We start from the raw sequence: 27,467 nt of genomic DNA, 5'->3' as shown, positions 1-27,467 counted from the left end.
CCACCAGTAAAGACAAGCAAAAGCTGGATCATAGCCTATACTGTACTACAGGGCCTCTCAAACGCCCAAACTCTCACGCGTGCAGAGCGAGGTGCATAGGCTCTGTGCACTGTGCATCGGTACGCTTCGCCTCAACTCGGCTTGACTCGGATGGTGAGTGTGCTGAGAGCGACGAAGCGTTTGATGGTAGACGACGTGTTTATCAGTGAAATAGATAAGCGCACGACTACAACATAATAATGGAGCAACCTGTTTCGAAGAAAGCAAAGACTTCCGAAAGTCCATTTCAATCGAACTGGGAACTTTCGTATTTTTTTTTTTTTTTTTTTTTTTTGTTTGTTTGTCGTGACGATAACGCCAAATGCTTAATTTGTGGGACGATAATTACGTGCGTAAGAAAATCGTCTATTGAAAGACACTACAACAGACTACATTATTGTGAAATCATAGGAGACGTCAGAGAGAAAGAATTAAGGAAGTTGAAACAGCTTGAAGAAGAGCATTCTATATCCTCAAATGAGGTTTGTTCCAGTACTGTAGCATTTTCATTTTGGTTACAGGTTCTGTATTTTTTTAAATTATGTTTACATTCCTCTCAAACATGTATGCGTATTTCTAATTCACTTTTTTAAGTTTTTTAATAACACTGGTAACCTTGTCCCATACAACTGTGCGTCTCCGCTCACCACACGTAAACATTTCGCAGTGGGGGAGAAACAGCAGTGAAGGTGAGGAACGCGGAGACAGGCCGAACGGGGAGACAGGTGTAGGGAGAGAGGAGTGGGGGGTCTGCACTCTGGTCAACCAAGCGAAGTCGTCTTTTGCACCGTGCACAGTGCATGCACCACGCGCATGCACCCTGAGAGGCCCTGCGTGTACTATGATGCACATGCGAGTCAACGGCATGTAGCACGAAAATCGCATGACACACATCGCGTCAGGCGGCGAGCAACGTGTTAAGAGTCAGAGTGGAGATGTAACAAATCCCCATCACAACTTATTTTAAATAACAGCAGAACCGGTGACAACCTAACTGCTCTGTAATGAGAAAACAGAAAGGAAACCATGGGAAATGATCACACGTGACAAAGAAAATGAAAACCATAATCTCAGACAGTCTTTCTCGATCAGTGAACTGAAAGAAGCCATCACCATCATGAAATAAAAAATAAAAACTGCCAGTATAGATGACTTAAATGTGAAGCAAGCCAAAAACCTGGGCCAAAAAGCACTTCTGAGGCTGTTGAATCTACTCAATGCAAGTGCTACCAACATGCAAATCCTGAAGATGTGGAGGAAAGCAACAGTGGTCACAAACAATCCAAAAACTATCATACAGTATCTACTTTGCCATAATTTGAAACTCCTGGAACACATGGTACTCAATCACATTGAAATTTACTTGAAGAAAAGCTAATCCCACAGAAAGGAGGATTTTAATCTGGAAGATCTTGTGTTGGTCAGATCTTAAACCTCACACAACATACCGAAAATGGTTTTGAGCAAAAGAAGATTACCAGGGTTGCCCATGACACTGTAAACCATAGGAAATTGTCAAAGAAGGAGTAAGAATTCACTAATGACCACCAATTGACTTTGCTGATTGGTGCTTCACTGTGTAACAGAAGGTACATTGTCAGCATGAATGAAGAAAAGAGTAGATGGAGAAATTAGAAGAATGGTGTGCCTCAAGAAGTGTCCACCAGGTGTTTACAACATCTCACCAATGACCATCCACTGCCAAAACATACCAGGCAGTTTGTCTATGCTGACAACAGTGGAGTAGCTGTTCAGGGTTGAAGTTTTCCAGTTGAAAAGAAACTAAGCCAAGATCTGGATGAGCTCTCAATCTGCCATGGTGCAAACCATATCAGGCCAAATTTAACAAAAACACAGATCAGTACCTGAATTGGATAGGAGGAAACAGCAAATGGATCCCTGTCAACCACGTTATTGACATCAAACTGCAGCTTGGAAAATGAGAGCTAGAAAGATTTTTGTATCTAGAACACAAGTTTTGGAGGGAACACCAGATAGGAATTGTATCATGAAGTGGAGGAAAAAACTGGGCTGCCAGAACATCTAGATCAAATAAAAACTCAGTCCTAGTGGCAATGTCTTACAATCATCAGCAAGGAGTACCGCTACCTAGAGTATTTGTTGTTTCATTGAGTTGTAGATTGTCCAAAAATGGATAGCAAAGGCCCTAGAGCACATGCCCTTGTGAGGCATGGGATATTAAATGGATATTTCTGCTCTCTGCATGTCCCTTCCTGTTCCAACACATTAAAAGAACTTTTCCATATTCGCCATATTTCCCAAACCTCTTTCACAGTATTTATAAGAGATTATCAAGCAAAAGAATATTCCAGGACAGAGTAAATAAAATCTTAATAATAACTTAATACTACATTGTTTGTCATCATCTTAACCAAAGACAACTTAGCTATGGACATAAACATACTCATATTTTTATTTTATTTTTGATCTTGTTACTCTTCTGTTATTATATTGTGTTATGAAAATTCACATATCCTATATTGCCAAAAGTTTTCAGACACTCCTACCATGTATAGTATTGCTTCTTTACAGCTGAGTTAGAGGTACTGTAGCCTTGATACTGCCTTGCTCTAGAGTACAGTATTAGCCAGAGAATGAGATGGATGGTAGAGCTCAGTGACCTTCAGTGTGGCATGATTATAAGCAGTCACCACCAGTGAGTCAGTTCAGGAAACTTCAACCTTGCTGAAGATTGCCTTATCAACTGTAAGTAAAGCCATTGTGTAGTGGAAGTGACCAAGAGCAACAGCAACACAACCAAGAACCAGCAGACTACATAAAATGACTGACAGGGATTGACAAGTAGTGAAGAGGGTAGTGTGACAAAACTGCATGCTGTCAGTCGGAAGACTCTACACTGAGTGTGCCCAGTAACACCACCAGTACCAGAATTGTTCCTGGAGATCCCCAAAAATGAGGTTCCTATGGCTGGGCAACTGCACACAAACCAAACTTCATCAAAATCAATGCCTGCAATTGGGTAACGTGGTTTAAAGAATGGCAACATTCTACTCCTGAACATAGAGGCAAGCAATATGATGGCAAACAACATGGCAATAGCTTATTAAGAGTTTATTCAATATGTGGCATCTTTCTAACTGTGAAGTTTGGTGGAAGAGACATCATAGTATAGGGATGTTTTGCATGGTATGGATGGGACCCTCTAATTCCTGTTCAGGGTAAACTAAAGGCCAGTGGTATGAAACAGTTCTAAACAACTATGCACTTCCCACATTATGGTAACAGTTTGGCGAATTCTCATTTCCATTTCAACACAATAATGCCCCGGTACATAAAGCAGCTTCTATACAGGCATGCTTTGGTAACATGGGGGTTGAAGAACTAGATTGGTCTGCCCAGAGCCCTAATTTTAACCCCTTCAAACATCTTTGGTTGAGTTGGAGCACCAGCTGCAAATGAGACCAAAACACCCACAATCTGTTCCTGACCTACTCAAGATTCCACAAGAAGAAGGGAAGTCAGTTCCTGTGAAAACATACCCAATACTGGTGGACAACCTTCCCAGAAAAATTGCAGTCATGATAGCAGAAAAAGGCCTATGAATAGTGTTATCAGAGGTAACTCATAAATGGACATCTGTGTAGAAAGTCCAGAAACTTTTGGCAATGTAGTGTATGTTACTTCATCTGTTAGCAGTGTAAATGAGGAGTATAGCTGTATCTTGTGATTACCATCCTGGTGACAATTTTTACCCACTTTTATAACAATATATAAGAATGCAAAAACTTGATCTGAATATTTTGCTATGTAATGTACAGCATCATATACAACTAACATTTTTCAGGGGTTATTTGACCACCATTTTAAGCTGCATTTATGCTGTCTTCATTGTAACGCTGGGCCTGGTTATCTACATCAGTGACATCATCCATGAAAATTCCCCTCTTGCAGAGGTAAATCTTGTTACATATTTCATTCATTGTTAATTAGATTAATTTTGAATCAACAATTTCATTGCCAATCAGATCAAAGATGGTATAATGTTATGAAATTATATTTAAGATGGCAATGTACTCTCAAATGATCATTCCACTGGTTCTAAAACTAGCCAACTTCAATTTTTTCTTATTTCCATTACAGCAAGTTTGTGACATCTTTGTAAAGAAGAATAATTTTAAAAAACCTCAAAATTGAAGCAAATGTTTAAAAAATAAAACTGCCAATGTAGAGCTCTGTTAATTAGGTTTCCTTTTCTTGGACAGCAAATCCTTAATTTTATTTTTTAAAGGATAACAAATATTAATTTCTTTTTTGAAAAGGTATGATTGTAAGAATATATTTACTGTTGCTAAACAATATGTCTCTTTTTGTTTCAGTCTTTCAGTATCTACCTAGTAGTGCTCAGTCTCTGCTACTTCCTGTTCCTGTATATTGACATCAGACGATATCTGAAAAATGTAAAAGTGACAGAGATTCACAGTCAGAGTCAGGATGGTAAGTTATTCATCCCATCATCCTGAAAACATTACAAAAACCTGTGTTGTAAAATACTGTATTACTTCTGCATGTGAAAGGTACCAGTACATCTTTTGTGGTGAGCTAAGTATGTAAATGAATGAATGATAAAATTTTGATAGTAAATTTGAAAAGAATACAATGTGAAAATAGTACAGAAAGTGTGATAAAACATAATAGGTACAATTGTCTTTAAATTGTTGAGCTAACTGATTTTTGTCTCAAGAAGAAGAAGTCCTCATCATTGTATGGCCTATGTTACCTTATGCAGGCATTATGAGTTGATATAATTTAGGATGCCTGTACATCAATTTCAGTATTCCATTTTATTCTACTAGATGGCAATGAAACCAGAACCCTTCGAGCAATTTATTGACGAGTTTTCTTTTTTTACCATTGCACCAACTCAGTTAGGTCTTTTGGCAATGATGGAATAGGAAAGGACTGGGAATAGCCAATAGGAAGGAAAAGGCTGCAGCCTTAATTACAGTTCATCTCCAGCATTTGTCTGGTGTTAAAATGGGAAACGATGAAAAACTATCTTCAGGGCTGCTGTTGTTCATATGGTAACATTTCCAAACGGCAAGTTCAGTATGGCCACGGTATGCAACCCACCTGTCCGCTGCTCTATTGTCACGTGACTGACAGCCATCCAGAGCGGAGCAAGTAACACCGGCTCCCTAGAGCAACTACATGAGGACATCTGCATTACATTATGACCTGAAGATTTAGATCTCAGAGTTGATGTACTGTAATGCTAGATATTGACCCTGTCTAGTAGTCAAGAGTGATAAGGATCTACAGGGGTGGATCATTTGTGAGTTTGACATTTGAAATTTAGGACAAGGAAAGGATTAGGTAAATCAAAATCCAGCTCAAAACAGTATTTAAAAAGTGAGATGTGGAACAATAAGATTTATTATCAATGCTCTAAGGAAAAAGGAAATTAAATAATGATTTCAAACCTCACTAGGTTTTACAAAAATAAACTTCAAATTATTCTAATCACATCACAGAAAACATAGTTTTAAAATTAATGTAACTTTCCTTAAAGTTAATCATTATTGCTCATTAAACATTGAAAATAACACTTTAAATTATTTCCTTCTTTTGCATTATTTTATTTAAATATGACTTTATTCACTTGGACACTGTTCAATCTTAAAATCTTACCTAATGATTAGACATGTCGTGATTTCATGATTTCATAATGATTAATGTCCCTATCTCAGATAATTAACAAACAATTTAAACAACATAACTCTCTCCATTTCCAAAGAAAATAATTCAATGCTGAGGCAAGAAATCATATTGACACAGCACAATCAAATACAACAGCCAATGCAGAAAATTACTTCCAAGCAGAATAAATCACACAAAATATAACAACGATGAACTGAAAGAAAAATATGTACAAGCCATAACTAACACAACAATAAATCACAAAAAGTCCATATCTGGAATACATTCCATTAGAGATGGGGAGATTCTAAACGAGTGGTTCATAATGAGCAATTCATTGCACTGAATGATTGAATTGTGATTCAGTGTACGAAATCAAGACCGACTCCAATCCTCAGACCGTAATATTTTTAAAAAATGGCGGCCGAAGTAGCCGGATTGCTGGGACTGGCTAACGCGAAAATATCACGTACAATGGCGGTAATTTAACATGATAAATATAACATCATAGGGAAAATCATTTTTTCACGTATGAAAACGCTTCGCCAACAAGTACGCACCATATATAATCAACTAGAATCACATATATTCTACTAGAAAGGAGAATAACAAGCTGATTATTTAGACATTTCATTTAGTAAAATAATGTTTTCTCTTAGATTTCTCTTCGCTGCATAGATGAAAATACATGATAAAACCGTTAAAATGGTATTTATAATATAATTTTGAATGTTTCAAAATAACTTAAGGGGCGAGATTCCTCAATTTATTCGCTCTTATGAGAACTATGAAACATAATTAGTTGCCTTAGTTTTGAAGTGGTGGACAATTTATTATATTCAGCATCCAATGAAAGGGAAGTACACCCAAAATAATTGTATTGGCTTTACGTCCCACTAACTACGTTTTTACGGTTTTCGGAGACGCCGAAGTGCCAGAATTTACTCCTGCAGTAGTTATTTTACGTGCCAGTAAATCTATCGACACAAGGCTGATGTATACGAGCACCTTCAAATACCACCGGACTGAGCCAGGATCAAACCTGCCAACTTGGGGCAGAAGGCCAGCACCTTAACTGTCTGAGCCACTCAACCCAAGTACACCCGAAATGATTATGTTAACCCAATGAACAGCACTGGTAATGCTAACATAATGTTGATATATGGCATAGTAACAGTTCACACAGTAATAGTAACGTGAGTAATGAAACGTTCAGACACAAAAGATATAATAGGTTTTTACCCATTAAAGAACATGAGTGCAAAATCTCTGTTGATTCTAAACATTGGTATTTAACCGCATTGACGAGCTTCAGTTCGGCGTAGTCGGCTTGATAACAGATAACCACAGCATGAATTGGAAGGTGTTGGAGTGAAAAACCCTGCGTTACAAACCCAGCTAATCCCTCTAAGTCACTATTCTTTTGTGTAACAGTATGCAGATTGCTCCATCTGTCACACTTATAAGTTTTGTTATACTCCACAAGATCCAGCCAAACATTTCCACAGACAAGCACAGATTATTGTAAAATACACTTGCATCTAAATCACTCGACACTTTAAAGCACATTCATGCTGCCGGAATATCACAATATCGATTAAGTATATTCTATCTAAATATTTTTTGAGGAATACAAATAGGTTCCCCGTTTAGAATTAGAGAAAAGTCTTCCCTAACCTCAGACTTATTCACAAAATACTGTATGCACACTACAGTTTTGTCATCGACTTCAAAATAATCATGATGTATACCGTACTCCTAATCCATTTCTCTCTAAATATTTTATTCCATACAAAACTTAAGAATAGTTGTAAGAGAGACATTAGACTTAAACCTGGTTCACAACACTATCAAAATCAAGATATTCTCACATTACTGCTTATAATTACAGATCCCAAGTGTCCACTGACTCATATAACTACACTTGCACACTTATATTCTACAAAGAAACTAACATTTATAGTCGACTTGCCTGAAATTACACCGACTACGTATGATAACAACAAACCAAAACAATTCCAACATTTCCAATATGTCCGGCTACTCAATTCGCTATCTTTGAACGATCGAGAGTAGCATTAAGATCTCAGGAGGCCTTGTTCTCTAGGAGGTGCTGATTGTAGTCAGTCTTGACGAAATAAACTGACTTGTTTGTGAATCGAAAGCTGAATCGAGAGATGGCAGCCGCAACTCGTCCCTAGTTCGTTCGTTCTGATTCACATCACTAAAATCGGGTATCCGACATTTTTGAATCAATGACAACTTGTGAAGAACGACTCTATTATTTTTTAATTAACCTGAACTTAAAGTCCGCTTCACAAGTCAAATACTCCTAAACAAAACCGGCCCCCCCTCAAATGTTTCCTGAAACTAGAGCGAGGATCAGCTGTTGTTTTACGTACAGTATGAACAGCTTAAAAACATACGCTGGAATGTTAAATTAACGTAGCGACAAAGAATCTACTAGCAAGGTTCAATAGGACCATACATAATTCTCCATATTTGTACTGCTTGAATGAAAGGGAAACACTTAGGATTGTGATGCGCGGGGATATTTCCCTGTAGAGGCCTCAGTACTGGGAATGTAACCGTGTGTCAACAAATGTCAAGACATGAGGTAAAGGGCAATTAGCAAGGGATTACTCAGTTTTGCACATCGGTTCCAAGAAACAACAATGTGCTAGGAACCCTCGGGTTGTGCCGTGGTTGAGAGATGTGCTGTGTTTAAGTTGCAGCGTTGGGAAAACTGTTACAGGATTTTGAGCTCCACGTTAGTTCCTCATTTTGTGCCATATAGACCTAAGTAACTTTTTTTGAAAGGGGACCATTTTGTCACTGAGAAGCCAAAACTATGTGCATCCTCGGTAAATTATAGATAAGTTTTTTTAAATTCTAACAATAGGAAGACAATCGCGGATGCATGCCTAAGTTCGATAGGTAGGCCTACATATATTGTCAAACGCCTGGGGACTGATTAGAACCTCAAATGGCACCTTCAAAAATGCGGGTAAATATTTTGTAATAGGCGGGCATAATAACTCAGTTCTCAGTCTTCTCATCAGGATGGCCCAGGCTGAAATCGCAGTCGATGCGTGAAACATTTTTAAAATGTGAAGTCACATTCTATAGATACGGATTCTACTTAAAACACTAGATCCCGTCCCTTACCTTTCTTTACATTTTGAGCCATAACCGCGTTATTTATGGTGGCATATTTTGAATATCCAGCCATTCTTCGAGCTTGTCTTGTACCTTAAATGGTGAGTGGATGCAGTAGCGTACCCACAAAATAATTTCAGTCCAGGCCAGTAGCGTGGATACAATTTTACCTTGGAAGGGGTTGTGAAAAGATTTTTTTATTTAGAATTTGCTTTACGTCACACCGTTGGTCTTATGACGACGATGGGAAAGGAAAGGGCTAAGAGTGGGAAGGAAGTGGCCGTGGCCTTAATTAAGGTACACCCCCAGTATTTGCCTGGTGTGAAAATGGGAAACCACAGAAAACCATGTTTAGTGCTGCCGACAGTGGGGTTTGAACCCACTATCTACCAGATGCAAGCACACAGCTGTGCGCCCCTAACCGCACGGCCAACTCGCCTGGTGGATATGAAAAGAAAGTTGGTCCTACCCGAGTGCGGTGACGGATCTTCAGTAGTTATTGATGGTTTTTGTACCGGGAGGTACACCCCTACGCCACGCATTTAAATCTTGCGCCTGTTAGCTCTTTTTTCAAAGTTTTTGTAAGATTAAGGAATGCCTCTGGGAGGCTTGATATTGAAATTGACTGAGCAAGTGCTCTATGTATTAGGGGAGTTCTGCCCTTGCATTAAAATTGTACTCTTTATAAAGTTGAGCTGAGAGCTCAGGAAATGTAAAGCGAGGGGCTTGAAGCCCAGGATTTGTGGAATTCTCTGTATTGTATTTTCCTTGACCTGTTCCAAATTTGTTAATTGTAACCTTTATTTGTTGATTTTTTGAAATTCTAAAAAAAATGTAACCTTAGTTAAAGTTTTAAATTTATATTGTAGTTAGACCCATTCACCCCGGCACCTTCTTTCACCTCTGCTGGTCCCTGGGTATCCCCGTAACAGTTTTGATTGTTACCATGCACAATCATAGCTTCTGTACTCATAACATAAACCGGCTGCATTATTGAGACTGTTCGTAAAATTGATAATATCGTTCTTTGTTTGCGAGAAAGTATAATCTTCATTTAATTTGTCTTCTTACACCCCGGGTCGTAGATATTTCGATTACGGGAGACTCACGGCCAACTCTACTGCACCCACAAACAAGGCTGTATCTTCTCCATCCCATGCCTTTCTTAACTCTGTCAGTGCCAGGAATGGAATGCAGGATGCCTTAAGTCAAATTATAAAATTGATAATATCGTTCTTTGTTTGTGAGAAAGTATAATCTTCATTTAATTTGTCTTCTTACACTCCAGGTCATAGATATTTCGATTACCAGCCAGCCCCGCAGTGTAGGGGGTAGCGTGCCTGCCTCTTACCGCAGGCCCCGGGTTCGATTCCCGGCCAGGTCAGGAATTTTTACCTGGATCTGAGGGCTGGTTCGAGGTACACTCTGGCGGTGAGATGGCGGCCCCGGTCTAGAAAGCCAAGAATAATGGCGGAGAGGATTCGTCGCGCTGACCACACGACACCTCGTAAAGTGTGTAGCTGCCGACGTTTATCAGATATCAACCATGAGACAGCCTGATAGTATGGGGTGATATGAACATCATACTCTATATTGTAAATAAATCGCAGGCAGGAATTCAGTGCTCGTTGAAGTTTAAGTCTTTCTTCTCTCGTCGTGTCATCTAAAACAACATCATAATAATCAAGAATAGGGAGAATGAGTGTCTGTATGAGTTTGGCCTGTAGCTCAAATGGAAATACATCCCTCTGCTGTTTAAGAGGGTGAAGCACTCCAAAAATCTTTTTAGGTATTTCTTGCATGTAATCAGACCAATCAACTGCTTCATTCATCATTACGCCTAGACCTTTAACCGTTTTACTGTAAGGAATAATGTTATCATTCAGTAGGATGGGCAGGATTGCGACATTGTTTGAGCAGCTCAGTAATTTTCGTGATCCAATTACGATTGCCTGAGATTTTGTGCAGTTTATTATAATAGAGTTTCGTTGTGCATATATATTGAGCCGTCGGAGGTCATTGTTAATATCTTGTATTGCAGTGTCAATATATTTGAAGATCGTCAGCATAGAGGTGGTGTGTGTTATTTCCTGTCACAGATGGTATGTCACTGATATAAATACAGAAAATTAGGGGCCCTGGAATACTGCCCTGCGGGGCAACACTAAGTTCCATTTTCCATTTAGAGGCCTTGTATTTTACTGATACATGCTGTTGACGGTTACTCAAATAAGAACTAAAAACCTTAAGCGCAGTCAGGTCGAAATTTAGCAGCTGCTTCCTTCCAACTCCTAGGCCTTTCCTATCCCATCGTCGCTATAAGACCTATCTGTGTCGGTGCGACGAAAAAACCACTAGCAAAAAAAAAGTTCAAGCATGAAGCTCCAAAATTATCCATAGAGTAGCATAAAATTACCATAATTCTTATCTTTATTCAGCATGAGCAGGCATTTTCTCAAATATCATACTATCTGGGTTGAGCATGTGGCAAATCATATAATTATTTAACATGATACTTAATAATAATACAATACACTTGTTAAATAGTGCTCTAATCATTCCACTTCACTATCATGAAAATAGGTATGCTGACCTACTTGTATATTCCTACAGCATCATCAAATCCACATATCACAATATGAACAAAGAAATGAGCACATGTTACCATAACTGTCACCAGCAAATATCACACAATATTAAATACTCAACTCATATTTCTAAATATGATTATTGTCATATTTTTAACATAAAAACTTCCCAGTCTGTCAAACACACAACAATTTCAATATAAATTATAACACTATAAACATACACCTGTAAAAGAATACACACTATTATACAAAGAATGACATGTTTTGTTCTACAAGAACATTGTCAGATTCTATCAAATCATTTAAAACATGCGTATATATCATATGTACAGCATTGTTTACGTTGCATAAAGAATTATCATATTTATTATTATTATTATTATTATTATTATTATTATTATTATTATTATTATTATTATTATTATGGCTCGGATGTTTAGGAAAAGTGATATTTTTTTCTTTGGCTCTATTTTTTGGCCTGATTGGACTTTGGTGCAAATCAGGTGGTTGTGGTCACAACTACAGTATATGATCTTTGTCATATAAATGCATATTTTGGCTATTTTTTCAGAAGGTCATATTTTGAGCTATTTTCGTAGAAACGTCATATTTCGGCGCTTTGACGACATCTGTAGCTGGGCAAAATCATCTTCAACTTTCCGAATGCGAACAAGTGTTCACAAAACATGAATTTTGTCATACACTTCAATTCCAGCCGCAAAGAAGAATGAAAAAGCGTATGTGAGTTTGCACTATAGACCCTACCATAATGTATAGAAAGACAACTACTTAATTCGTTTTGTGGCACTCAATTTAAACTCTAATGCATTTGAATAAAATAAATGAAATCTGGGCTTAAACGTTCCAAAATAATAAGGAAAAAATAGATTAATTTCTAGTTTTCTAGAATTTCAAACCATCAATGCAGGGTGCAAACATGTTTTGACTTTCAAAATGTTGTGTGATCTGATAATACTTTATAGGTATGTATTCACAAATGTTTGATAAGTGAATCAAGGACAATAGATTGAATAACTGCTAAACATGTATATTCAGAAAATCAATATGAAAGTAAGAATAAATACAAATGTGTGTCAAAGCAATTGCCGTTTCGATTTATAATTTATTTTTAAATATCCATATTTAGAGTAATCATTTTTGGGTCATATTCTGTAGTTTTTGCGTCATATTTTGTCACATTTGAGGTAATATTTGCTTGCTTTTTTGGGCTATTTTTAGATCTTAAGCATCCGAGCCCTAATTATTATTATTATTATTATTATTATTATTATTATTATTATTATTATTATTATTATTATTATTATTATTATTATTATTATTAATCATCCTAATAACCTTCCATGTACGAATATAAAGGGATTGTAAACAAAGATGACCAACTAATCACATTTTAAAAGAAACAGTGAGCCGAATATTGTGACACTGCCCAAATATTCATAATTATCCACAATTATCACTCAAAGTAAGCTTTACTTTCAAGGTTTTAACACCTGGACTCATGATTATTAGTGTTATGAGTATTACAGTTCATGACATTGCACTTGGAATTATTCAAGACTAAAGAAATGAAATTATGACTGCTGGTCACAACAAAGAACGAGATATGGCCTCCAATACTATGTATATCAAACACTAACTAGGAGATGTGAGAATGCTGTAGTCAATGTTAACTTAATAGAATTACTTTACAGAAAGGAGGGAAATTATAACTTATTCACAAACAGGAAAGCCCAAGGCTCCTCAATAATCAAATGGTACTTAGATGTCTGTTTCAGCCTCATGGTTACTCCATTCCACCATGGGTTTTCACTGCTGGGATCAGAACATTGTGTCCAAAATTGGCTACAGTCCCATCACAAGTTCAAGTACCCAACACCACAAAAATCCAATATCGGAAGATCACATTAGAAGTGTTGTGGTGATGAGATGTCAAATAACACCTTCCCAAATCTGAAACAAATTTAAGCACGGTACTCCAGCCCGTGTGAAAAATTTGTAATCGGACTGCATGGAGACTATTTAACTTAGAGAAGGATAATTGCACTTATAAAGCTTATAAAGACACGTCACTTCTAATTACAAAGAGTGGAAATTAATTTTCATTAGTCCTTAATGACCTCAGGGGTTAGACAGTACACTCTTTCTGTCACCTTCACTCATAGCACTCATATACACATTTAATTTCTCTTAATACTGGAAAAATAACAAAAGTTTCCTTTCGTTTATATAACAGGCACACAAAAAGAAATAACTGGTTTTAATACAGATAGTCACCAGTCCTGACTGGCTAATCTGCCATCTTGCTCCTTGACAAATAGATTTGGCAGTAGATATTGCATTCACTTGACACAGAGATCACTGGGTAATTCAAAAATATGGGACGAGATGATATATTTTGATAATTTCTTTATGATAACCATAGTATTGCCTTTAAGTATATACTTGTGAGCTATGTCAAAGTCATGGCTGCAATTTTTCTGGGCATAGAATACGTTGCATGATTGTTGGGATGGTATTAGAAATAAGCAATTGGGCATAACTTAGGTTTAGATCTTATATCTCTTTTTTCTAGGCTCTCCTCTAGCAAATGTTGTAAAATCATACTACTTTATCCCCCCCGGTTGGTGGTTATCCATGAATGGGGTAGGGTCTGTTAGCGGTTTTTGCTCACTCATATGTGGTAAAAATAAGTTTTGTATGTTCAAAAATAACAATACTGTTGCATACGATGGTGATGATTGCGATGGACGGGTGCTCTCCCATTGTTTGTGGTCATCCGCGTCTGGGTGGGGGTCCTGTTCGTTGTCCTCATCCATTCGTATGTACCTGTAGTATGATAAGGATGTATTTGGTGGTTGATGGGAGTTTACAAAAATAAAGCTTTAAGAGAGAAAAAATGACGAAAATAAATGTATTTTACGTGTTTCACATATAGAAGTAGCACATCTGATTATGGACTGTAAGGAAACGATAAATTAGAAGTATTTGGGAAAAGAAATGTAAAGAAATCAAAGAAAATGAATGAAGTTAAGGAAGAGGTATCCTGGACTGTATAAGTTAAAATCCAGGAAATATCTCATAAGGATACGGTTGTATACTTTCAAAGATATACCTAAGTAACTATAAAAGAATATGTCTGTAGTAGTAAATTATAATTGAGTTAGGTATCATGACAGTTTGTTAGTTGGGAGAAGTGTGTTACATTTCAAAATCAAACAAAACCAGTGACATATGATAGTGATGGGTGTGATGATCGGACGGTCTCTCCCCCATGTTGGTGGTTATCTGTGACTGGAGGAGGTGGATGTCTGTTTTTTGTTTTCATCGGTCATATGTAGTTAAATATGTTTGATTTCTCATAATTAATAATTCTGATTGCATGTGAGTGCAATGGTTGCAGTGGGTGGATGTTCTCCATCCCCCGGTTGGTGGTTATCTGTGATTGTGAGAAGGGCTGTCTGTTCGTGGATTTTGTTCGCTCGTATGTGGTAATAATAAGTTTCATATGTTCAAAAATAACAATCGATTACGATTATTACATTGGACGGGGGTGCCCTCTCGCCCCCAGTTTGTGGTCATCCACAACTGGGGGAGGGGGTTCCCGTTCATTGTCCTCATCCATTCTTGTGTAGTATGATAAGGATATATAATATGTATGGGGTATGCAACATATACTAACATTATTTAACTTTTAACAAATTGGAAAATCTTTGGATGTTTCGTTCGTTCATTCGTTCGTTCATTCGTTTGTTCATTTGTTCATTCATAGCACATTCAACTCTAACTACATGTAATGTTTTAGATTACAATAAATGAATATGCTCTCCCCAGTTGGTAGTTATCCATGACTGGGAGAAAAAGTGTATTCATTCATTCATACCACTTTATTTCCAATCTCCAATGGCCCATTTCAATGGCTAAATGAATAGCATGCTGGCCTTTGGGCCAAGGGCTTCTGGGTGCAATTCCTGGTTGATTCAGGGATTTTAAACTTCATTGGTTAATTCCAATGGTTTGTGCGATGAGTGTGTATGCTGTCTTTAGCATTATAATTCATTATAGGTAGGGCCCCATTCTCACAGGTGTACAGGTCGCCTGTCAGATATCAACTCGAAAGACCTGCACCAGGCTTCTCTAGATGCCACATGCCATTATTATTATTATTATTATTGATGACATTTTAAAAAATATTCTTGGGTGTATGTATCTGGGGTTTTACAGGAGCAGTAATTGTACCAGTTGCGGCTCAAAGCTCTCTTATGCTCTATCTCAGACATTTTGGGCTTATTTGATTCTCTTTGACTCATTATTTTATGTGTTTTCATCAGTGATAGGTTTGGGCCTTCTTTAAATTAAGATAATGAGACATTTTAGACAATTTCACAAAATTCTCAACTATTTCACAATTTTCTCATGCACCTAGTCAAGCTTTCTCATAAATATTGTTACAGATATCGGTAGTTCTCATGTAGATAGATGTAGATGGTGGTACATACTATTATGTTATGGTCCAGAATGATAGGCTCCTAATATTTTACCACGTGTACACGTGCTCCAATTTCACCACAAAAAGGCAGATGCGTGCACCACTCACTATTATGACATAAATGACCTTAACAGCCATTTGGATAGACTCTTTAGGCCTTTTGTTTTTCAAGCCAATTTTTATATATTTGCTATTTTTAATAATTTTGAAATTATTTCAGGAAGTCTGGTGTAAACCCTTTTTGAGCATAGATAGATGCTTACCAAGGAACCTGGTACTGAAAGGAAATGATACATATTTCCTATGTCTAAAATTGTTATTACCGCCTACTTAAATTTTAGAAGAAGGTAGATTTAACATTACTACATAAATATCAAGCCTCAAACTTGAGAGGGATTCAGCTTCAATATAACTCCAGAATGACATTAAATGAACCTTTTCTTTCCAATTAACAACATAATTTTCTTAAGAAAAATAGTTCTGCTCACATTTTCAACCTGTAGGTAAAGTTAGTCAAAATGAGTGTAGCCTATATACTGGTATGTACTGTGTCATATAATATTCTACAACAGTCCTTGTACATGTATACAATATAACTACTGTCAGCATTATACCTTCAAAATAAGCTAAAGTTCTGTTATTTTTGCAAAGATGCCATGCTTAAAGATGATATGGAATTCAAGGAGTCACCAGAAGGTGATCTTCATCTGTCAATTTCACTGCCTCAAAAAGTTTGGAAGAGACAACGAAGTACTGGGCCAGAAACTACACCACATATGTACTGCTTCAGTCAGGGACGTCATTCTGGCAGCTTCTACCTAAAAATTGGAGCAGCAGGTAAGGTAAATATTTACTGTTTCAATTAAGACATTCAAAGTCCAAAGCACAGTGCAAATGTGTGAACTAAAAACCAGCCATGCAGTGCTTTTTCCTATCGGAGATCATGTCAGTCATTGTTATGTTTTTAATAATGTGTCATTTTTGTTTGGTGATAGCTACAAACATACAATATACAGTGTATGTGGGAGAATTGCTTATCCTCACAGTAGATGTTGAAAATGACCTTCTGCCTGTAGATACATCTATACCCAATGTAGCATGTTTCTGACAGTTTGCTGCAGTACCTCTGGGTTGATATTGTTGATTTCAGAGAAAATATTCAAACTGTCAGTTGTTCTTGGCCAATTATGATAAACTTGATCTTTAACATAACCCCACAAGAAACAGTCTGGTGGCATAAGGTCAGGTGAGCTGGGAGGCCATAAAGTCTGCAAAATATTTTTGGCCAGTAAAGAAACTTCCAAATAGGGTGAGAGAATTATTCGACATGTGGTGTACGAGCAACCTCTTTCCTGAGACAAATGACATAATAATTTATGAGGGGACTGCTCTAGAGGGGCCTGGACATCTTCTGCTGTACCATGCAAACAAGATGTACAATGCTTTCCAGTATCGCTTACCAAAGAAACTGTTATATCTAACTTCCTTTTTTTTTACAAGTTGCTTTACATCACACCGACACAGGTAGGTCTTATGGCAACGATGGGACAGGAAGGGGCTAGGAGTGGGAGGGAAGTAGCCGCAGCCTTAATTAAGGTACAGCCCCAGCATTTGCCTGGTGTGAAAATGGGAAACCACGGAAAACCATCTTCAGGGTTGCCGACAGTGGGGTTCAAACCCACTATCTCCCTTTCTAACTTCCTAACTGAGACCAGGTCTCTCTTTGGAGGAATGTGTGCACCATATTATCTTCAGAATGTTCTTTATATAGCAGTGATGGAGTTATTGAAATGGAAGCCAGAAATGCAGCATAGAAGACAGTCACAAGAGCTAAAGCAGCTCATTTCAATTAAATCTATGAGAAACTTGATGCACAAGCTAGCAAATAAGGCATCTACCGACTAACTACACAGCAGCACAGAATGCAGCTGACATTGAAAAGTTCTATGCCATATGAGAAAGGTAAGCTCCTTGTAGATTTGAAGAGGGCATCAGAATGCTAGAGACAGTACTTTTAGGAAATAAGTAACAATGAATTTCCACATCCACCTGTTCTCCAGCTGGAACTAGTTTATGAGCCTGTTATACAAATAACAAAGGCAGAAGTGAAGAGAGCCCTCGGATAGATCAAACAGGGTAAGGCAAATGGATCAGATGACCTGTCCACGAAATTGTGAATATCTGAACAGTGGGATTCTGCAGAATGGTTGGCAGGTTTATTCAACAAAATCACTGAAGATGGAAAGGTGCCAGCTGAATGGATGTATAGCACAATGGTTCCAATTTGGAAACAGAAAGGCAGTCTAGCTGAATACTCTACGTATCACCCAATACACCTCCTCTCACGTACTAGAACTCAGAGAATTAGATTAGGTGAAGTATTATCTAATCTGTAACGATTAACAGATAGGTCCCGCAGGGCAGTATGTTCTCTTATGTATATAAATGATATGAGTAAATAACTGGAATGACAAATTAAGGTTTTTGCGGATGATGTTTTGTTGCATAGAGTAACGAATAAATACACTCATGTTCATATAAAACAGAACACCTTGAAAGACTAGAGATAGGAAGTTCACATTCACAGGACATGTGCATTAGTACGTTCTGAAGAAATGATTAGCATTTGAACCATGTCAGCCCTCAGGTTCAAGGTCCACATCCATATCTCTTGTTGAAAGAACGTAAAATCATGTTTTCTCTAAAAATGGAGGTTATAACTATGTTTACATATGTGCTGGAATGAACTGTATGCTCAAAAAATATTGGTCCTATGATTTGTTCACAGCTCATGGTACACCATATACCAATTTTCTCATCACAGAGGGACACTTGATTTACAAAATCAGGTTTTTAAGTCCTCCGGCATTGACTGTTTTGCATACTGATATAATCATGGAATCAGATCTCATCTGAGAAAAATATTAGATTTAGGTGTAATTTACCATTGTATATACAGTATCTAAAATCCACTGATAAGGCATACACAAGGATCACCCAGTTATTTTACAGTATTTGGTTTTAAATTTAACAATTAACAAGAAATTAACATGAAATTCCTACTTGTTATGAAAGACACCCTTGGAGAATTTTACCAAATGATGACCAATATCATCTCATTGTTCTTTGGTGAAAACTACGCTGTCTATTTCTATGGATGAACACTTCTCTTAGCTTCGAATTTATTATACAGTGCATGTTTTTGTATGACCTGGACCTTTTACCTGAGAATCTCCTGTTTCTTCTTCTTTAGCATTTATGCTACTAAGAGGTGGGGTCCGTTACTTTGGTTCTATGCCATCAATTGGCACAATCATAGGCCTGGTCAGGGTGTACATCTGCAAACCTGTGATCATTGTGCAAGGTATGAAGCCAGCAATGCCGCAGACCTTTTACGATCCTTTACCACCAACTTGCAGCGCAAAAGCACTCTTTGTCACAATTGATTACTCTGCTCGAAGTACATGACTGTACCAGTGCAGAGAGCTTTCCATCATCTTCTCTATGATTAAAGCCACTCCATAATGCCTGTGTACTTCATCATTTGTCACATGATCAAGAAGTGTTAGGCCAGATGTCTACCGTAGCATCCTTGTTTCCATCACAGTACTTCCTTGGTAACTGGCCTGCATTCAGCACTGTAGGGAGTGACTAGCTGGATGACAGTGCGATAATTTTTTTTATTTAAGTTGGTCGGGAAATTTTCTCTCATAGAGGACACTGGTCATAGTCCACCATTTAAGCCAACCAAGCTCGATAGCTGCAGTCGCTTAAGTGCGGCCAGTATCCAGTATTCGGGAGATAGTAGGTTCGAACCCCACTGTCGGCAGCCCTGAAAATGGTTTTCCATGGTTTCCCATTTTCACACCAAGAAAATGCTGGGGCTGTACCTTAATTAAGGCCATGGCCGCTTCCTTCCACTTCCTAGACTTTTCCTATCCCATCGTTGCCATAAGACATATCTGTGTCGGTGCGACGTTAAACAAAATAGAAAAAACAATTCCCTATCAATTGTTTACGTAGTTTTTTCTTAAATGACTTCAAAGGACTTGGAAATTCATCAAACACTTCCCTTGATAAATTATTCCAATCTCTAATTCCTCTTCCTATAAATACAGTATTTGTCCCAATTTGTCCTTGTGAATTTTTACTTTATCTTCATATTATGATCTTCCCTACCTTCTAAAGCTCGACTCAAGATTATTCGTTTATACTAATGTCATTCCCTGCCATCTCTCCACTGCTAGCTTGGATCATCCTGCAGCTCATCTCTTTATCTCCCAAGTCTTCCCAGCCTTACGTTTCCAACAATTTTCTAATGCTACGCTTTTGTCGGAAATCACCCAGAACAAATCGAGCTGTTTTACTTTGGATTTCTTTTTACCAGTTTTGAAATCAAGTAACCCTGGTGCGGGATCTTACCAAAGAATTATATGCCCTCTTCATTGTTCCTGCAGGACATACTAATGAACATGTCCTGTGAAAATGAACTTCCTATCTCTAGTCTTTCAAGGTGTTCTGTTTTTTTATGAACATGAGTATATTTATTCATTACTCTATGCACAAAACATCATCTGCAAAAACCCTAATCTGTCATTCCAGTTATTTACTCATATCATTTACATACATAAGAGAACACTTAGCTCAGCCGGTGGAGTATTCCTTAAAAGACCTTCCATGGTTGACTATCAAGGTGTCCTGTGTGGGACAAGGTCCCGAATTACAACTCTGGAGTACAGACGCCTTGTGCAGCCGCCCCAAACTTGGAGAACAGACGCTGCATAATGGATTCCAGTGGCATTTCCTCCACTGTGGGGACCATCATACCCACCCAAAGGGGCTCATTCGCCTGAAGTCGTTGGCCCCCTTTGGGAATCATGTTATTTCCCACCGCCCAACACTCGGCGTTGGCAGTTTTACAGCTGGGTGCCAGACCAGCAAACCCTCCTCATTTCTGAATCCAGACTTGGGACTGGACATATGCAGCAGAAACACTTTTTTACCTGAATAAACAATCAAAGACTGACAAACTTAAGAAAATTGAAAGGAGGATTTGAAGAACCTGCATCAACAAAAAATACCAGAAAGATGGACAGTGGCAGTTAATACCTAACAAAGTCGTGTACAAAGAGCTACAACCCATTACAGATACTATGCGTAAGAGGAGACTGGGATTCTTTGGACATATCATGAGGCTGCAGGATTCGAGACTTCTGAAACAATCTCATCTCAAAAAATACCACAACAGGATGTATATGGATCAGGGAAGTAAGAGAGGATCTGAAGGAAATAGGCCTTACAACAGAAGACACCACAAATAAGATAAAATTGAATACAAAACTCAAGAATGCAAACCTCCGCTTTACCCTCACACAAAACAAACCAACAATACGCATATTTTCAACTGGGGAAATGACACGAAGATCGGAGCGTCTGAAGAAGTACTGGGAGGACCGCAAAGCCCGAACAATCGCTTCAAAGAGACCTGAACGACGGACTGACTAAAGTGATCCTATGTGGTCATAAAAGGAGAAGAAGAAGACATAAGAGAACACACTGCCCTGTGGGACCTATCTCTTAATCGTTACAGGATGAGATAATACTTCACCTATTCTAATTCTCTGAGTTCTAGTACGTGAGAGGAGGTGTATTGGGTGATACATAGAGTATTCAGCTAGACTGCCTTTCTGTTTCCAAATTGGAACCATTGTGCTATACATCCATTCAGCTGGCACCTTTCCAACTTCAGTGATTTTGTTGAATAAACCTGCCAACCATTCTGCAGAATCCCACTGTTTAGATACTCACAATTTTGTGGACAGGTCATCTGATCCATTTTCCTTTCCCTGTTTGATCTATCCGAGGGCTCTCTTCACTTCTGCCTTTGTTATTTGTATAACAAGCTCATGAACTGGTTCCAGCTGCAGAACAGGTGGATGTGGAAATTCATTCTTACTTATTTCCTAAAAGTACTGTCTCTAGCATTCTGATGCCCTCTTCAAGTCTACTAGGAGCTTACCTTTCTCATATGGCATAGAACTTTGCAATGTCAGCTGCATTCTGTGCTGCTGTATAGTTAGTTGGTAGATGCCTTGTTTGCTAGCTTGTGCATCAAGTTTCTCATAGATTTAATTGAAATGAGCTGCTTTAGCTCTTGTGACTGTCTTCTTTGCTGCATTTCTGGCTTCAAAGCACACCTTCAGATTTTCTTCTGTCTTTGACTCAAATATTTGATAGAGCTGCTTCTTTGGACGGACCTTGTTTTAAACCTCTTTAGTCCATAACCCCAGAAAACGGTCTATCTATGTCGACCAGGCTTCATCATACCAAGTTGTTCTTGAGGAACTGCATGAACATTTCAAACAGTTTTCATTAGAGCAGTTCAAGTAGTTATCACTAACAAATGGTAGGGTGACAATGGAAATGACAGCAGTTTCCTTTTCTCTTAGTCACCACCATTTCATTCTCAGTGAACCAGTTTGCTCTTCTTTCTTTTATGATGGAGGTTTGATGTGCAATCATGGATGATACTACACTGCCACTGTTTTATACGGGATGACCTTTGCATCACCAAAGAATTTTAGGTCTCAATGTTGGACAATGCAGTACATCCACAAATAGGAAGGTCACTTCTTAAAAAATGTATTAGTTAAAACCAAATCATTGGCCTCTGAAAATTCTCTCACCATTCTGATTTCTGTCCCCAGTCCTATGATTTTCATGATATTGATAATCTTCTGCTGTTGAACAGAAGTGTCCATTCAAATCACCACAGATGATGAGCACATACCCCACGGTGCGTTAATAACTTTACTGCCAAAAGTTGTCATTTATAGCTGAGCACAGCCAGTTTGTTGAATATTCCCTGCTTCTACAGTCACAATTATCTCTATTAGGTGGTCACCATATCAGTCTATCTTAGCAATAAACTTGAAATCTCTCACTAACAACCAGACCAATGAAATTAGTTGTTCTGGGGCAGCCATTATGTATGATCTTATAGCCCTCCCCAATGACACACATTCTTGCACATCTCCATCTGGTCTCTTGTACTTGAATGCCCCAGGTAGTCCATGTACCTTTCCTGTCATGGTACCTACAGTGACGGAAGCAAAACATGTGTCCTGAATACTTGTGTTTAGCCAGCACCACTCAGGTAATGCCAATAACCCCTGCCTACTTCTAGAGTCGACCGTGTCCTGGCAACACGCGTCACCTGCCGGGCACGACATAGCCTTTGTCTTATTCATTTCACCTCCCGACATTGAACCATATTGATGAGGCACTAATTGTAATTGACCAGCCTGTTACCAATCCAAAGTTTTAAGCTGTGGGCCTAGTTCTTGGTGATCCAACACTGAGCTAAAGGATGGTAGTATTCTCTTTAAAATACAGGAGTAGTTTATCATTGCCTTCTCTCATGCCATTGTCGTCCATGTGCTCATCCATCTCAGACAATCTACTACACCGCTGCTGCCCAATATTGGAGTTGCAGCCACCCCTAAAATGGGTTCAGGTGGCATTTCTTTCACTCAGGGGACCTAAGGGACCTCTTCCACCCAAACCCATTGGTCTCTTTAGGGAGTCAAATTATTAACTGATGCTCAACATGCAGTGTTGAGATGCTGGCAGCTACTCCTTTGCCAGAACAGGATGTCTTTGCCAGACATTTCACCCAAGAATCTTCCTTGAAATCATGTTGGACTTCAACACAAATGAATCGTAAATAAACACACATTGTACAGCATGCTCAGGTAAGAAAGCTAACAGGAGTGAAATATATATAAATGTCAAGGAACAGAAGAAGAGCAGCTACCTACCATGTAAGAAAAAGTGGATAAAGTACATGTAAAAGAAAGACATCTGCAACTGAAAAATATGGACCCATGTCTTTCTTTTTGGTGTACTCTACCCCCTCATTCTTACATAATAAGTTGCTATAATATAGATGTTGATTCCCATAGGGAATCTGAAATATTTGTTCCGAATGAGTAAATTTATAATACCAATATAAATGATCCGTTATTGGACATTATAAATTTTCCGGCTAACTCATTCCTGGTTGCCAGCGTTTCGCCCTCGTGTGCTAGGCTGGGCTCATCAGGTGGTACCTAGCACACCTACCAAGACGCTGGCTAGTACTAGCCTTGGTAGGTGTGCTAGGTACCAACTGATGAGCCCAGCCTAGCTCACGAGGGCGAAACGCTGGCAACCAGGAATGAGTTAGACGGAAAATTTATAATGTCCAATAACGGACCATTTATATTGGTATTATAATAAGTTGCTGCGCTCCATCTCTTCATAAACTTCTATACACGTTGTACAGTAGTAAACATACACCAACCAATAACTCATTTCATGATTTCATACACAAAACAGAACAGCACACAACTTAAAACCCATTCACCAACAAGCTTGCCTTGCCTCCAAGACCAGGACAGATGCCTGAGCATGTCCTGGACAATTCAGCAGACAGCTGTCATGTTGCCAATAGGAAAAATATTGTATGCCTGGTTCTTGGTTAAAATGCTCTTCCTGTATTCAATACGACATATTTTTAGAGTTCATGTTATGATCCAAACTAGAAGAAATTCTTGATGTTCTGCAAAAAGCTATGATTTAAAACCTGGTAGAAACTTGTCAGTCCTAATTAGCCATCAGTTAAAAATAATTCTGCAAGTGTCGTTGAAACCAAACATTTTGGTACCATTCCCTTGTTGAGGTTTCTACTTTGGTCACAAAGCATGGCTCATTGTAAAACATCCAGGATTTATCATCATTAATATTATTTATCTGGCAAAAGAGTATTATGTCTTAATATTTACTGTCATACGACAATCGGCATGTTCATAATAATACAACATTTGTCTAACCAGTTAACAATTCTCATTCCTTCTAAAATGTTTTTCCTTTTTTTTTTTTTTTTTTTTTTTTTTTTTTTTTTTTTTTTTTTTTTTTTTTTTTTTTTTGCACCGACACAGATATGTCTTATGGCAATGATGGGATAGGAAAGGCCTAGGAATTGGAAGGAAGTGGCCGTGGCCTTAATTAAGGTACAGCCATGTGAGATTTGCCTGCTGTGAAAATGGGAAACCACGGAAAATCATCTTCAGGGCTGCCTGGATACTGGACACACTTAAGCGACTATAGCTATCGAGCTCGGTCCTTCTAAAATGAGATGTGTATGTTCTTGAATTTATTCTGTAAGGATATCTCTCCTAATGAGGAAGTTACAATGGAGTTATATGAAAGAATTTGGAAATACAAATAGATGTATTTTTGTAATTTCAATGAACATTATTAAATGAGGTGCCCCCATGGCTCAGGTGGCAGTGCGCCGGCCTCTCACCATTGGGTTCTGTGGTTCAAATCCCAGTCACTCCATATGAGATTTGTGCTGGACAAAGCAGAGGTGGCACAGGTTTTTCTCTGGGAACTCCAGTTTTCCCTGTCATCTTTCATTCCAGCAACTCCAGTATCATTTCATTTCATCTGTCAGTCATTAATCAATGTTCCAGAGGAGTGCATCAGGCTTTGGCAGCTGGCACAGTTCATATCCTCGCTACTAGATGGTGGCTTCATTCATTCCATTCCTGAACTGGTTGAAACTGGAAATAAGCTGTGGATTTTCATCATTGAATGAAGCATTTTATGGTGCTCAGTCACATGAAAATGTTCAGAATTCAGTATTTTATATTGCACAATGATTTTCAATGACTTGGTCCAATATTTTTCAGTCAATTCTTGTATGGGGAACAGATACATATGTCTTGGACTTTTGGGTCAAACTTTTTCAATCAAAGTTGTTTTTTGGATCACTGGATATTCATAAAAGTTATAATGTTCATAGTGGTCCGTATTGAAGATAATTACAACTCAAATGAAGAAAGAGTTCCACCTATTCAATACACATTTATTATAGTAACTATAGCTGCCTCTGTGGATCAGTGGTAGAGTGTCGGCCTCCGGATCCCAAGATAGCGGGTTCAAACCCGGCAGAGGTAGTCGGATTTTTGAAGGGCAGAAAAAAGTCCATTCGACACTCCACGTCGTATGATGTCGGCATGTAAAAGATCTCTGGTGACACATTTGGTGTTTACCTGCCAAAATTCATTAAATCTCAGCCATAGACGCCCAAGAGAGTTTCGGTTTACTCGGTCTGCCATCTAGCAGGCATAGAGTAAAACGGAACCTTGAAATTGACGAGCAGACAGCCAGATGGCGTCAGATTGAAATGTCTGCACATGGTAGCTGAGGCCATACGATTAAAAATAAAAAAAATAGTAACTATAGGTTAAAACATCATGGTGCTACTTTAGACTTTTCTTGGAAGTCATCTTCAGCCATAAATCTTAAAAGTTGACATAACAATGACACAATGACATCAATAAAGAACAATAAATCTATAATGTTTTAAAAATACATATTTGTGGTTTATGGTTTAGGTTATTATAAAAGTCTATTTAAAATGTCGTCAAAATTCTATATTAAAACTCGAAGATTAACACATGTAGTTTGCCATATGAAAACAAAATCGTCTACAGATGCATTATATGATAGCTTATCATATAATGTGAAGCTATTTGTGTTCTTGAAGGTGCAGAGTACTTAATGGTTTTTCACTGGATATTGGTAACAATTTTTAGTTCACTCATAGGGTTATCAGACGTTCTCATATATCTGGACATGTCCTCCTTTTTAGACCACTGTCTGGGGCCAAAATGTCCTCCTTTATAGTGAATCTGCTTATTTTGGGGTAATTTGTTTTACTACTTCATTTTTACAAGTGTTCTTCATTACGCATTGGCATCATTGATATCATATTAATATATAGAAATGTGGTTATAGATTAACAGCACATGGAATTATTTCTTCTATTCTTGAAATAATGGAAATCCTGGATACATTTGTCAGGTCCTTCAAAACAGATTGCAAGGGAAGTTCATTTACCTCAAAGATAAAAAGAAGTTAGAAAACGCTAGAAAATAAGGTTCTGATAAAGAAGCTAGTATTTATATGAAGGAAGCTATGTTGTTGTATGTATCATGCTATGAATACTTTAAACGATGGGTCTTGGTCTGTTTTAAATTGATGGCGCTGAAAAGTGATATGGATTATTGTAATGTAGAAAAAATATTCTTTATCTGCAAGCTGTGTAAATCCTTTCAAATTGATTATGTGAAATCTTTTGACCAGTTCTGCAATTTCAAACAATTCTTGAATGAGAGTAGTAATGAGCCTGAATTTAACAAGTTACCTTGTATTCAGACATGGGCAAAGTACTTTATTTCAAGGAATTTACATGTGAATCTATTTATATGTTACTGGTCAAAGAAGAATTTGTAACTTACGAAAAAGTTAAGGATGAGAAACATGAAATTCTAGGTGTAAAGTTTATCTTAAAAAATAATAAGCAATTTGATGGAAATCTGATGCAGAAATATTTGATAAGAGAGGAAATGACACAGAAAGGAATGTGATTGCAGAAGGTG

At 37.9% G+C, this 27,467-nt stretch overlaps 1 protein-coding gene and 1 long non-coding RNA gene across 2 annotated transcripts in view; one reads left to right on the top strand and one right to left on the bottom strand.

Moving 5' to 3' along the window:
* Positions 1–27,467, top strand: part of LOC136874914 (proton channel OtopLc) — a 224,654-nt gene that overhangs the window by 107,147 nt on the left and 90,040 nt on the right. Inside the window, exons 4-6 of the mRNA XM_067148624.2 lie at positions 3,866–3,974; positions 4,398–4,515; positions 16,627–16,812. Coding sequence (XP_067004725.2) covers positions 3,866–3,974; positions 4,398–4,515; positions 16,627–16,812 — 413 coding nt within the window. The remainder of the gene's footprint in view (positions 1–3,865; positions 3,975–4,397; positions 4,516–16,626; positions 16,813–27,467) is intronic.
* Positions 1–27,467, bottom strand: part of LOC137501086 (uncharacterized) — a 68,723-nt gene that overhangs the window by 2,060 nt on the left and 39,196 nt on the right. The gene's annotated exons all lie outside the window — the stretch shown is intronic.

The sequence above is a fragment of the Anabrus simplex genome, chromosome 1 (assembly GCF_040414725.1).
Source record: "Anabrus simplex isolate iqAnaSimp1 chromosome 1, ASM4041472v1, whole genome shotgun sequence".
NCBI lineage: Eukaryota > Metazoa > Arthropoda > Insecta > Orthoptera > Tettigoniidae > Anabrus > Anabrus simplex.
This window is presented reverse-complemented; position numbering and strand designations above follow the sequence as displayed.